A 13959-nucleotide genomic window follows, 5' to 3' on the forward strand; every position below is an offset into this window, starting at 1 on the left:
CCAGCTAGGTGCCCATGCACAGATGCCCCAGCCTGCAGCCCCGAGTGGTGGAGTGAGTGGCCAGCCACCATCCTGGCTGCCTGGCACGGGGAGGGCTCCTGCACCCACTTCCCCAAGGGCAGGCCCCGTGTCCTGGAGCTGGTTCCTCTGTGCCTCGTGCCCCCGGAAACCTCCGTGGAAAACACAAACTCATGATTCCTGGGTTGACAAATATGCTTCTGTTTCCCCAAAACGGGGGGGGGGGGGGGGGGGGGGGCTGGCAGAGGGAGACAATCACAAGAGGACCCACCGGGCCGGGCCGAGGCCCACAGCCTGTCTCCATGCGTGTGCACGTGTACAGAAGAGCTGTGCGTGTGCATGTGTGTGCGTGCAGGCATGACTGCCTGTGCCTGTGCACCTGTGGGGTGGGCGGTGGAGCCCCACTCTCGGCTTCTGTGTGGTCCTGGGCTCCAAGCCTCGGATCCCCCACCTGTCAGAGGGTGGCGACAGGCCCAACAAGGCGGGGGTGGTGCCCATCAGGCCCGTGGGGAGCCGGCGTGTCTGCAGCAGAGCCGGAGCAGTGAGTCCCGGGAGCAGTGCCGGGCCCCACACGTGATGCTCACCCTCATGCATGAGCTACTCCCACAGCGTGAGCCAGAGGAGATGGGGGGTGGGGGCAGCACCTGGGCAGGGGCCATGCACTGAGGAGGAAGAGGAACAGCAGTGCCAAACCCCAGCAGCTGATCGAGGGCTTAAGGAGCCAGAGCTCAGGACTTGGGAAAGCACAATGATGTTTTTCATCTCTAAAACTTCTAGAATGTTCCTTGGGCTGTTTTCAGTCTGGATTCCCTTTCTCCTGGGATCCCGGACAAGACTTGGTGTCTGTTTCCAGGCTCTGAACCACTGCTACCTGCCATCCCCTCCCGTGTGGGTGGGGGTGAAGGGCGCTGTCCCACGGGTGCCTGTGGGGCCAGCAGGCCCTGGAAGCAGGTCTCCTGGGGACCGGCCACGGGGGGAGGAAATGTGGCTACGTGCAGGGTCCTCTTTCTCGGCTGACCAGCCTCCACCTCGGCCTCACCCCTCACTGGGCGGCACAGGCAGGCAGGGCCCACAGGCCAGGCTTGGTGCAGAGGCTCGTGGTGAGTGTCTCCCCCCGCCGCCCCCCCCACCTCCCCACCATGGGCCTGGGGCGGGTGGAGCGGAGGTGAGAGGCGGTGGGAGCTCAGGAGAGCAGTGGAAGGAGGCCCTGGAGGGCAGGGGACATGGCAGGGCAGTGGGGGGGGATGTCTGGGTCGGGCAGAGCAGGGGGCCTATGGTGGGGAGTGCAGCCTGAGCCTCAGGGTCAGCCTCTGCCTGAGGTGTGTGGAGTCTGAGGTCAGGATCACCCAAAAGCACTGAGAAGGCAGGAGACTCCCGTTTAATTCACTGAGCAGCTTGGCAAGATGAGGACGTGCCTTCGAGATCCAAGCCTGTAGGCAAGAGGAGGCCCCGGCGGGGGAGGCGGGCTCTTTGGTGCGCGGTGGGCGGAGTGGGGCTGGAGGGGGGCTGGTCGTCAGAGGCCCCCCAGCTCGGCCGCCAGGAAGGCCAGCAGGAAGCGGCTGACGTGTCTGTCCACGATGAGCGGCGAGAAGCCCAGGACGCGCCGGGCCCGTGGCAGCACCTTGGGGTCTGGAGCACACGGGATCTCAGGGCCTCTCGGCACTGCCAGCCCACACCCGGTGATGCTGCTCGCACCGCAGAGCAGGCGGCCAGGCACTGACCCCAGGATCTCGGCAATCTCAACGTGGCCAGAAAGGAATGGCGGGGCCGCGCCGGGCCACCCGTCAGGGCCATGGCACTGGAGGGGACCCCAGGCCCCACGCAGGCAGGGCTTTCTAACCCCTGAGCCCTGCTTCATGCACCCCTCCTCCCAAAGGACCCCTGGAGGGGTCACTGAGGGCCAAGTGCAGGAACTGGGGCCACCACCACTGGGCCCCGCACCCTCTCCCCTCAGCCGGCCACTGCCCCACTGCGGTGGGACACAGAGGCTCGGAGAGTCGGGCAGGCTTCCTGCAGAGCCGAGCGGGCACTGTGCCCCGGGGGCGGGAGGGGAAGCCTCTGTCCTGGGCTCGGAGCCAGGCCGCGCTGAGCGGCACCCACCTGGAGGGCAGCAGTAGACGAGGAGGGCCAGCCCCGCGGCCAGGCCGAGGCAGGCCAGGAAGGCCATGGGTCCTGGGGGAGAAGCACAGGTGAGCGGCTCTCATACCTCTGAGGGCGGGTGCCGTCCTCGGGCCACGAGGGACAGCCTAGGACCCACGTGGGGTCAGCTGGGTGGGGCACCCCCAGGGAGCACCCTGGGGGATCTGTCCACGGGGAGCAATCTCAACATGGCCAGAGCCCACCGTGGAGGGGAGCCCGGGGTGGAGGGGGGCCCGGAGTGGAGGGGGGCCCGGGGTGGAGGGGAGCCCAGGGTGAGGGGAGCCCAGGGTGGAGGGGGGCCCACCGTGGAGGGGAGCCCGGGGTGGGGGGCGGCGGTTACCCCTGTCGCTGAGCACGTGGCTGGCGGTGCCCGAGTCCAGGTCTGCGCACTCCAGGTTGGAGTTCTCTGGAAACAGAAGCAGAGGCGCAGTTGGTGGGGGCCAGAGAGGAAAGTGGTCGCCGGCCTCAGGAAGCCAAGGGGGCTGCCGAGGTCCCTCGCCCCCGGGCCCCCAGCCCCTGGCGGAGCTGGATCAGGCTGTGCTGCCACTGAGCCTCGGGCCCGCGTGGTGGAGTTGGTGCCGGGGAAGGGACCCTGCATAGTTGGGGGTCTCCTTTTGTCCACTTCCTGGGACCCTGGGAGTCATGAAGGGGGGGCACTGTTCCCTCGTGACCATGAGGTGCCTGTCAAAGGTCTGACGATGCCCACGTCAGCAGGTGCTCTCTCCCCGGCCTCCCCAAGTGGCCACCCGCCACACACCCTTGAGGGCACCCGTGAGCCGGGCCGCACAGGGCCGGAGGGCGCCACGGCTGGTGTGACAGCACCGTCGGTGCCAGAGCCCAGAGCCAGTCCTGCAGGCCCGGCATGGGGCAGACGCCAGCCCGGCATCACGGCTGAGTGGCCTGGGTGAGCCACCCCATCCCTGGGGGCCTCTGACTTCTAAGAGTCGGGGAGAGTAGCCCCTCCTCCTGGGCCTGGTGCAGACGCCGTAGGGCCTGCGTTTCCCTGTCCTGGGCCCGGCAGGTCAAAGGGACACAGCTCAGCACCCACCACGGGCCGGTTCACTCAAGCTGGCCCAACCGGGGCGGTGTGGTCAGCAAGGGGAGGGTTCCCACAATGCACTGGTTACAGGTGGAAGAGGCAGATGCTACCTTTTGTGTAAAAACTGGCACAAAAGAAAGAGACAGAGACAGGAAGACAGAGATATCTGTGTGGCCAGACACCCTCCCTCCGCTCTGGGACCACAGAGAGGAGATGCGGTGGCCGGGAGGCCTCTGGCCGAGCAGGTGGACGCTGAGGCCTGGCGCTGGCCGTGCACTTACGCCCGGTGTGCCTGCTGGGCAGGCGGCTGTGCAGGGGCTGGGCGTGGATGTACAGGGCGCGGTAGAACTCCTGGCAGTCCCGCTCGCCGCTCCGCTGCAGGTGGCCCAGCAGGTCACAGAGCCGGATGCGCAGGGATGCCCTGGGGTTCCGGAACTGGGGCATGAGGCACACAAAGGACAGTCAGGCCCTAAGGGGCCGCGCCCGCGCCCGCCCCTCCACCCCGCTGGCTCCAGCTCTCTCGTGGGAGGTGCCTCCGACCAGGGGCTCCGAACACCCCTGCAGAGAGCGACTGAACCACGGCCTCACGGTGCCAAGACTGTGCTGGGTCACAGCACGGCTAGTCCTCGCACTCCCGTGACATGGAAACCAGTCACCAAGGAAGGCGGCAGGGACATTATCCGTGTGGGAACCCAGCGGCCTGTTTGTGACTTCAGCAAACTGAAGACTCGGTTTGCTCGTGGTGAAAAGGGAGTGCTGAGCGCCCTGCAGGGCTGTTGAGGGAATCGCTGCGGTGATAGCATGATAACTTCTAGTGGTTTATCGTCTAGCAGTGGTCAGCAGAGCCAAATATCAACAGTACGACTGAAATTTCTTTTGCGAGCCAAATTTTTTAAACTTAAACTATATAGGTGGGTACATTGTTATTAACTTAATTAGGGTACTCCTCAGGCTTAGGAAGAGCCACACTCAAGGGGCCAAAGAGCCGCATGTGGCTCGCGAGCCGTAGTTTGCCGACCACGGGTCTACAGAAATGTGATGCAAGTATTTAAAAGGGGTAAGGAGGAAAGAACTGGCGCCTTTGATGTGTCTGATGGAGAAATGTGTAGTTCTAAAGGTCAGTGGACAGGCACGTGGCATGACCTCCAGGATCTGGAGGCCGTAGCTTGGTGCTGCCACCTAGTGGCGAAATACCATTCCACATGGACACAATGGGGAGGTAAGTGCAGGCCTGAGTGTCCCTTTTTCCTGTACAAACATGGGAAACTGTTCAAATGGTTTTTACAATGAATGTGTATTAGACTTTTAATTTCAACAGTGCAATACAAATTTGGGCTCCTCCTTTTTCACTTCCTGTGCTACTTCCATGACTTGAGAAAGCAGCCCGTAGCAGTCCCTGCGCTTCCGATCTGCCCGGACCCACCCCTCCCTATGCCAAGGCAGGGAGCTGCAGCTCAGTCACCCCGCGGGGCGGCAGGCTCTATACCCCAAAGCCCTGGCTGATCCCTGGCACCCACCTCAGCCCCATGGGGGAGCCAGAGAAGCAGGGACAGCAGGCAAGGTCACCCACTCTTACCCAGTGTCCACAAACAGCTGAGCCAGATGACATCTAAAATATTTGCCCATTATGACCTTTCGGAAGAGCCCTGTGATGCCAGGGTGGGGCCTAGCCAGCACCCCCGTCCCCGCTCCCCGCTCCCAGGTATGTCACGTTGTGGCGTGTTGTCACATGTCTCCCGTGATACTTCCAGCCCTGGGTCCAAGGTCACCCCAAAGAGATGGGTCTTCACTTCCGGGCTCTCCTCACCCCCACCCAGGCCCGCCCCTCACCTTTTCCGCATCCTTGTTGCTGAGGATCTGGGGGCAGTAGCGGTTCAGCTGCAGGATGATCCTGTCCACCTGCTGCTCGCTCAGGTGCCCAGGGCTCAGCAGGAAAGGCGTGTCCTGCACCAGCCGGTCACAGTAGGTCTGCTCTGAAACAGGCAGAGGAGAGCAGGGGGGCCTCAGTCAGCGGGCCCCAGGCCAGGGAGGCACGACGCTGTAAGCACAGGGACAGCTGCTGGCCCCAGCCTGCATGGGCCTCACGCACAGCCCAGAGCCCTCCATGTCCTGCCAACCTCTTGGCCTGAAGATGGGGTGGTGGGTACAGTGAGAACTGTCCAGAGTGCGGGACAGAGCCTCTGCCCCTCTCTTCTACGAAATAAACTCAGGGGCTAAGAGTCTGCTGTTCACGGCCCCCACAAAGCCCGCGGGAGATACCCAGGCCTGGGAAGGGCACAGGCAGCCTGGGCAAGGCCCGACCACGGCTTCCACAGGCACCATGTCCCGGGGCCAGAGCGCAGGCTCGGGGGCTGTGGTGGCAGGGCCGCAGGACCGTGAGTCGCAGGAAGACAGCATCGCCCTCAGCCTGTCTGCAGCAGACCGTGTGCCTGCCCGGGTGCTAGGGAAGGCTTCTTCTTTTGTCTTTCTCTCAGAATCACCATTACAACATTGTCGCTGCACCTTCTTCCCGTTAAGAACATTCTTTACAATGACAAGCCTTTAAAGATGAAGGGTGGGGTAAAGGCTGGCAGGTGGGGGCACAGGGTCTCCAAGGGAGGATGCCGAGTCCCTGAGCACCAGCTGCCTGAACAGACGCAGCGCCTTACTTACCTACCTGTGCCAGCTTGTCCCGTTTCCCGGTGGACACAGGGGCAGGGGGGGCGGGCAGAGCTGTATAGGAGAAGAGTTTTTGTATGTGATTGGAGTTAAGTTGGTATCAATTCAAATTAGACTGTTATAAGTTTAGGAGAGTATGTATGATCTCATGGTAACCACAAAGAAAATTGCCACACTATATTGTTACTGCAAAAAAACAACTAAACACAAAAGAAGGCAGTAGTGGAAGAACTGAAGGACAAAAAAGCTACAAGACATACAGAAAAGAAATAGCAAAGGCAGAAACAAGTTATTTCTATCAGTAATTGCTTTACATCTAAATAAGTTAAATTGTCCAATCAAAGGCAGAGACTGGCAAAATTTATCTGTGATAAATGTTATAATTTATAAGAAATATATATTTGGTCTTTATCCCGCTTCCTGGCACACAGCTCCTGAAACCCTGGGAATTTCTCTTTTTTTTAATCATCACCCAAGACTGCATCAGCCTCAGCCTGTCTGCAGCAGACCGTGTGCCTGCCCAGGGTGCGGGATATTTTCCCCACTGATTTCTAGAGAGAGTGGAAGGCAGGGAGGAGGGGGAGTGGGGGGGAGAGAAACATAGACATGAGAGAGACACATGGATTGGTTGCCTCCGGGGCTGGAGAACCTGCAACCGCAGTGCATGCCCCTAACCAAACCCATGACCCTGAGCAAACCGTCCAGGGCAGAAATGTCTCACATATATAAACAGCACTCCACCACACAGTAACAATATACATTCTCCTCAGTGCACATGGAACATTCTCCAAGGTAGGCGTCAAAACAAGTTTGGCCACAAAACAAGTCTTAATTGATTTAAAAATTTTGAAATTATACAAAGGATCGTTTCTGATCACATGGAATAAAGCTAGAAATCAACAGAAGGAACACTGAAAAATTCACAAGTATTGAAAATTAAATAACCAACAGATCAAAGAAGTCACAAGGGAAAATAGAAAATACCTTGAAACAAATGAAAAAACCCCACAGCATATCAAAACTTAAGGGATGCAGTGAAAGCAGTGCTGAGAGGGGAATTTATAGAAAAAATATCTTAACTCAATAACCTAATGCTTCAAGGAACTAGAAAAAGAGCACACTAAACCCAAAGAGGCAGGAGGAAGGAAATAATAAAGATTGGAGTGCAGCCAGCTGGTGTGGCTCAGTTGGTTGAGCATCGACCTATGAACAAGGAGGTCACAGTTTGATTCCAGTCAGGGTGCATACCTGGTTTCAGACTTGATCCCCAGTAGGGGGTGTGCAGGAGGTAGCCAATCAATGATTCTCTCTCGTGATGTTTCTCTCTCTCTCTCCCTCTCTCTTCCTCTCTCTGAAATCAATAAAAAAAATATTAGAGTGCGGGTAAATGAAATAGAGAAAAAAACAGTAAAAAATTCAACAACACCATAAGTTGGTTCATTGAAAAAATCAACAAAACCTTTAGCCAAACTAACAACAACAACAAAAAAGACTCAAATTACTAATATCAGAACTTAAAGTTGGGATACTACTACCAATTTTACAGGGGCGGTGGGGGAGGCTTATAAGAGAGCACTATAAACATTTGAATGGCAACAAATTGGACAACCTAGATGAAATGAACAAATTCCTAAAAGCACACAAACTACCAAAGCTGACTCATGAAGAAATATAAAATCTGAATAGATGTATAACTAGTAAGAGATTAAATCAGTAATCAAAATTGTTCCAGCAAGTAAAAGCCCAGGACCAGACAGCTTCACTGGTGAATTCTACCAACATTTGAAGAACTACCACCAATCCCTCTCAAGCTCTTCCAAACAACTGGGGAGGAGGGAACACTCCATAACTCACTCTTTGAGTCCAACATTGCTTTGATACCAAAGCCAGACAAAGACACTACAAGAAAGCTATAGACCAATATTGCTTATGAATACTGATGTAAAATCCACAACAAAATACTAGCAAATTGAATTCAGCAGCATATTAAAAGAATTTATTCCAGGCCCGGTGGCATGGCTCGGTGGTTGAGCGTCAACCTATGAACCAGAAGGTCATGATTTGATTCCTGGTCAGGCAATGTGCCTAGGTTGTGGGCTCCATCCCCAGTAGGGGGGCATGCAGAGGGCAGCCAATCAATGATTCTCTCTCATCATTGATGTTTCTATATCTCTCTCCCTCTCCCATCCTCTCTGAAATCAATAACAATACATATATTTGGGGGGAAAAAAGAATTCATTCCACGAATGCAAGGATGGTTCAACATATGAAAAACATTACTATAATAGATCAGATTAATAGAAGAAAAACAAAAGATCACCTCAAGTGATGCAAAAAACAATTTGACAAAATTTAATACACTTTCTTGATTTAAAAAAACCAATACATGCTGAAACCGGTTTGGCTCAGTGGATAGAGCGTCGGCCTGCAGACTGAAAGGTCCCAGGTTTGATTCCAGTCAAGGGCATGTACCTGGGTTGCCGGCACATCCCCAGTGGGAGATGTGCAGGAGGCGGCTAATCGATGTTTCTCTCTCATTGATGTTTCTAACTCTCTATCTCTCTCCCTTCCTCTCTGTAAAAAATCAATAAAATATATTTAAAAAAAAAACACAAAAAAACCCCAATACATTAGAAATAGAAGAAGTTTCTCAACATAATGAAGGTCATATAGGAAAAGTCTACAGCAAACATCATATTCAATAGTGAAAGACTAAAGCTTTTCCTCTAAGATAAGAAATAAGACAAGGATACCCACTCTCACTATTTTTTATTCAACATAGTACTAGAAATCCTCATCAGAGCAATTAGGCAAGAAAAGCGGGGGGGAAAGGCATTCATTTGGAAAGGAAGAAGTAAAATTATCTCTGTTTGCAGATGACATGATCTTATATATAGAAAACCCCAATGTTTTTTTAAAAAAGACACCTGTTAGAACTAATATATTCACAGCAAAGTTGCAAGATACAAAATCAACACACACAAAACCATTTGCTTTTTTATACACTAACAGTGAAAAATAAAAATAAAAAAAACACAATTCCATTTATAGTAGCATCAAAAAGAATAAAATACTAAGGAGTAAGTTTAACCAATGAGGTGAAAGACTGGTACACTGAAAACTACAAAAAGAATTGCTGAATGAGTGAAATAAGACACAAATAAATGAAAAGATATCCCATGTTCATAGATTGGAAGACTTAATATTGTGAAGATGACGATACTACCCAAAGTGATCTGCAAATTCAATATAATCCCAATCTAAATCCCAATGATGATTTTTGTGGAAACAGACAAAGCATCCTAGAATTCATATATCAAGGAACCCTCATAGCAAAAACAATCCTAAAAAATAACAAAGTTGGAGGACTCACACTTTGTAATTTCAAAATATACTTAAAAGCTACAAGAGTCAAAACAATGTGGTGGTGGCATAAAGACAGACATATAGACCAATGGACTAGAATAAAAAGTCCAGAAATAAATAGTATTTTGAGTGGAAAAAACAGAGAGCGAAAAAGATAACCCACAGAATGAGAGAAAATATCTGTGAAGCATATATCTAATAAGGGAATAATATTCAGAACATATAAAGAACTTCTAAAACCCAACAACAAAAAACACAAACAATACAATTTAAAAATGGGCATAGTATTTGGATTGGAATTTCTCCAAAGATATACAAGTGGCTACTAAGCACATGAAAAGTTGCTCATATCATTAGTCATTAGGGAAATGCAAATCAAACCACAATGAAATATCAGTTCATACTTATTAGGGTGAACTATCCTTACATTCTCCTTTAATGTGCTGCTGAATTCAGTTTGATATATATACACGGAGAATGAAGATGTAAAAATTGGAATTCTCATACATTGCTGGTGGGCATGTAAAATGGTGCAGCCACTGTGGAAAAAGAGTATGATAGTTCCTCAAAAAGCTAAACATAGAGTTGTCATATAATTGAGCAATTCCACTTCTAGGTATATACTAAAAAGAATTTAGCCCTGGCCAGGTAGCTCAGTTGGTTAGAGTGCCAACTCGATACACCAAGGTTGCAGGTCTGATCCCTAATCAGGCACATACAAGTGTCAACCAATGATTACATAAATAAGTGGAACAACCAATTGATGTTTCTCTCTTTCCCTCTCCCTTCCTCTCTCTAAAATCAACAAATAAAAAGGAAAAAAAAGAATTAAAAGCAGAAAACTCAAACAGATACTTGAACAAACATCAATGTTCAGAGTAGCGTTATTCGCAACAGCCAAAAGGTGAAGCAACTGATGGATGAGTGAGTAAACAGAACGTGGTCTGTATAATTCAGCCTTAAGAAGGAAGGAGATGCTGACGCCTGCTATGGGTGGACACTGAAAACATTATGCTAAGTTTAAATAAGTCAGACACAGAAGGGCAAACATTGTGTGACTCCATGGATATGATATATCCAGAACAGGCAAATTCTAGAAAGAGAAAGTAACATCAGGAGCTGGGGCATGGACGAAAGGGGCGTTATTGTTTATTGGGGATAGAGTTTCTGTTTGATAAAAAAGTTCTAGAAATGGATAGTGGTGATGGTTTCACAACACTGTGAATGTATTTAATGCCACCAAAATACTGTTAAAGTGGTACAACCAAAAAAAAAAAAGTGAATGGATATTTAAACTGTGGTTCATCCATACAATGAGATATAATTCAGTGATAAAAATACCTATGCAGTCATGAAAAGATAGGGAGGAAACAAATGCATATTTCTAAAAGTGAAGGACGCTAATGTGAAAAGACTACACACTGCATAATTCCAACAGAAAATGCAAAACTATGGAGACAGTAAAAAGATCAGTGGTTGCCAGAGGTTAGGGAACAGGAGGGGCGAATGGATGGAGCAAAGGTTTTTAGGGCAGTGACACTACTCGTATGACAATAATGGTGAATACAGGACATCTTACACTTTTCCAAACTCGTCGAATGTACAACACAAGGAGTGAACTATAGTTAGTACTAATCTATGAAATTGGTTTATCAAGTGCCAAAAATGCACATACTAATGCAAGATGTCAACAATCCTGGGAACCGAAGTGGGGGTGGGGCGGATCCTCTGTACTATTTGCTCAATGTTCTACAAACTAAAATTGCTCTAAAATAAAACCTCATAAATAAAAAGAAACCCTAGCTGCTAATCCCACTGCTGAATTTTAAAGCAAGCAGATGCCCCTGAGGTGGGGCTGCCTGGGAAGGGGCACAGGGACACGATGGAGGATGGAGATGTTCTGGCTGACTGGGCCTGAACGGTCGTTCCATGGTGCATACACTTGTCCAAACTTACCTAATTATTCACTAAAATGACTCATTTACTTGTAAGAAATTTATACTCAGTAAAGGTGACTTTTTTAAATGGGGTCATCATGTGGGAACACGTGGGTCTCCTCCCCAATTTCCTCTGTGGGGCTGACTAAACAGACCATTTGTCTTCCTCATCTCGCCCTCCCAATGCCCGCTCACACTAGGGTCTTTACCCTAGAAAACAAATCTCTAACTTCTAAATTCTCCCAGCCCCTGAAATCTACCTGGAATACAGACTTGTCAGCAGCCCCACCACAGTGAGCAAGCTGCACACAGGATGCCCAGGGACCTGCCACAGCCATGTGAGCAGGACCCTCCGGCCACCCGGCTTCGGCACTCTGATTACTCCTTCGTTAAGGGCCCCAGCCAGCTGTGCCCCACAGCTGGGTATTCCATGGAACAGGTCATCTGCATCCTTGGGTCAGTGCAAGCACAACCCCCCCTTCCCCTGATTTCAGATAGAGAAACTGAGGCACAGCAAGTACAACTCAGCCAGCTAAGGAGTGATGGATCAAGGTGGATCCAGGCACTGTCGGGGCCACCTCTTGACATCCAGAATCTCTGCCCCATTAAGTGACAGACTAATGAACTGTGCACTTAGCTGCGTCATGTCTGCCCCTCACCAGGCCCACGAGGGCAGGCCCAAGGCCATCCTGTCCGGCATGTGCATCTGTGCCCGCAGCCGGCACACAGTAGGCAGTCACTAGAACTCTGGAATGAATGGACGGAGGTGGGCGCACCTGGGCCAGCACCCTGCAGCAGCTCCTCCAGCCCTGCGGGCCAACAGCCAGGCGGGGCTCCTACTGCCCCAGCTGTAACCACCTGGCACAGTGCCACTGCCTGTGGGATGAGGCTCCAGGCTCTGCTGCACCCTGTGGTTGCTATAAACTGCACGCACACCACACCCAGGCGGCACTCGGAGGCACGAAAAGGCACCGGAAAAGGAAACCACTTTGGTCTAGGTCCTGATACACAGTCCCAGATGGTTTTTACAGAATATAGGAAGAAAAATGCTCTGGCACAAAACCCACCAGGATTTTGCCAGCTTCCTCTGCCAAGCCCCACCTCCATGCCCAGCTGGCGCTAGGACTACAGACTCATTACACCCGCCGGCACTAGTGGCCTGGTCGGAGCCGGCCCCACTGCTCTCACCTGGCGCCCAGCCCCCTGAGCCTTCCCACATGGCAGCCCCAGCTGCACCACACTGCCAGGAGCCCTGCCCCAGGCAAGAACACTATCCCAGTGGTTTCCACCTGGCTAATGCTCAGCCCACTGTCCCTCCCCACCCCTCCACCCCCAGGCCTTGCCCCACGCACTTCAGATGCTTGGGCTTCAGCCTCCCATCCCGAATGGAATCTCCCAGGATTCCCTCCTGTCTGAGTCCGACCTGGCCTTGGGCACGAAAGAGCTGAGCTGAGATTGCTCTCTCTCTAGCACACAAGGCAGGGACTGATTCCACAGCCACAGTAACATCTGCAGCCACAAGTAAAAAGGGTTCAGAGGAATGACAGGGGAGGAGCAGGCGACAGCTGGGTCCCTTCTGGCCTAGACTGGGACCTGGTGTCCCGGAAGTCACCAGGTTCCAGCCCATGAAATCCTGTGTGTGCAGGATCCATTCTGAGACTCCACTGAGTTCTGGGGGGGGACGGGGGGGGGGGGGGGACGGGGGACGGGGGACAGGGCCTTCTGGGCCTACCTGACCCCCTGGTGCACCCCCAGGTGACTTCTGTCCCAAGAGGCAGAAGAGTGGGTCCCTCAGGGATGAGGTATGACTTCTGGGAGCCCCCACAGTCCCTGACCACTCTGCATGGGTTTGCAATGGCCCATCACTCGGGGCTTCTCCAACTGGGGAGGGTCCACAGAGCAGTGTGGCCCTACGGCTAGGTCAGGAGTGCGCTGAGAGCTCCAGTTCATAGAGGGGCGGGGGGGGGGGAGGGGGGGAGGGGTAGTGCTGGAGGCTTAGCCCCCCATTTCCCCGAGCCTGCCCCTGCGCCAGTTGTGCAGTGCAGGGGTGCCACACACAGCCCAAGCGCGCAGCGCCTGCGGCCCAGGTCAGGAGGCTGGCAGGACAGTGTCTGTTCTCCCCCTGCAAGCACAGCAGGACCCAGCACTTCACCTCCCCCTCGGTCAGGGGCATCCTCACCCAGCACCGCCCGGCCACAGGTGAGCATCGGCCTGGGTCCACCCAGGGCCCTCCAGGGCCTGACCACGCCCTCGGCCCCCGTCGTCCCGCCGAGAGAGAAGGCGGTCACCGGCACGCGGTCGCGGTCACGGACAAGGTCACTGGGGCAAGGAGTGAGGAGCGGCCCCCAGGGCGACGTGGGGCAGCCGGGCCCTGGAGACCCCCGGGGGCGCGTGCCGTCCCGGGATTGCAGGCACGGCCGCAGCCCACGCTCACCTGTCATGCTGGCCGCACAGGTGCCCCCGGCGGGCACCGACCTGTCCCCCTGCAGCCGCCCGTCTTCCCCCTGCCGCCGCGGCCCGCTAGCCCCCGCTGACCTCCGCCCACCGCCCGAGGCGGGCCGCCCCTTCCCGGAAGGCCCCGCCCCCAGCGTCGCGACGTCGCTCGCACAACCCTAACCCCGCCCTCATGGAGGCCCCGCATTGCCGTTAGGCCGCGCCCCTGATCCCCTAAGCTCCGCCCCTCCCAGCCTTAGCCGCTAAGAGGCCGCCGGTGCCCTTAGCTCCGCCCCCAACTGAACAGGGCGGTCCCGGGCCGCGTCCCCACCCAAAGCGCCAAACCCCGCTCTTCTTAGCCCTGTCCTT

The 13959-nt window shown here is 53.7% G+C and overlaps 1 protein-coding gene across 4 annotated transcripts; it reads right to left on the reverse strand.

The window, feature by feature from the left end:
* Window positions 1-1372: 1372 nt before the first annotated feature.
* CARD19 (caspase recruitment domain family member 19) lies at window positions 1373-13718 on the reverse strand. 4 transcript variants are annotated; one of them, XM_070400837.1, is made up of 7 exons: window positions 13592-13718; window positions 5853-5908; window positions 5027-5164; window positions 3478-3631; window positions 2498-2563; window positions 2119-2190; window positions 1373-1647 (listed from the first exon to the last, which is right to left on the reverse strand). In XM_070400837.1, exons 1-7 carry the CDS (start codon window positions 13596-13598, stop codon window positions 1532-1534), a joined length of 609 nt encoding a protein of 202 aa, XP_070256938.1. In that variant the 5' UTR covers window positions 13599-13718; the 3' UTR covers window positions 1373-1531. The 4 variants fall into 4 exon arrangements, with proteins under 4 accessions (XP_070256938.1, XP_070256937.1, XP_070256940.1 ...); XM_070400836.1 differs by having other exon boundaries at window positions 5027-5169; window positions 5849-5908; XM_070400839.1 differs by lacking the exon at window positions 5853-5908 and having other exon boundaries at window positions 5027-5169.
* Window positions 13719-13959: the final 241 nt, after the last annotated feature.

Source organism: Myotis yumanensis, unplaced genomic scaffold, assembly GCF_028538775.1.
Source record: "Myotis yumanensis isolate MYYU_CA2020_CCGP unplaced genomic scaffold, mMyoYum1.0.hap1 SCAF_21, whole genome shotgun sequence".
Taxonomy (NCBI): Eukaryota; Metazoa; Chordata; class Mammalia; order Chiroptera; family Vespertilionidae; genus Myotis; species Myotis yumanensis.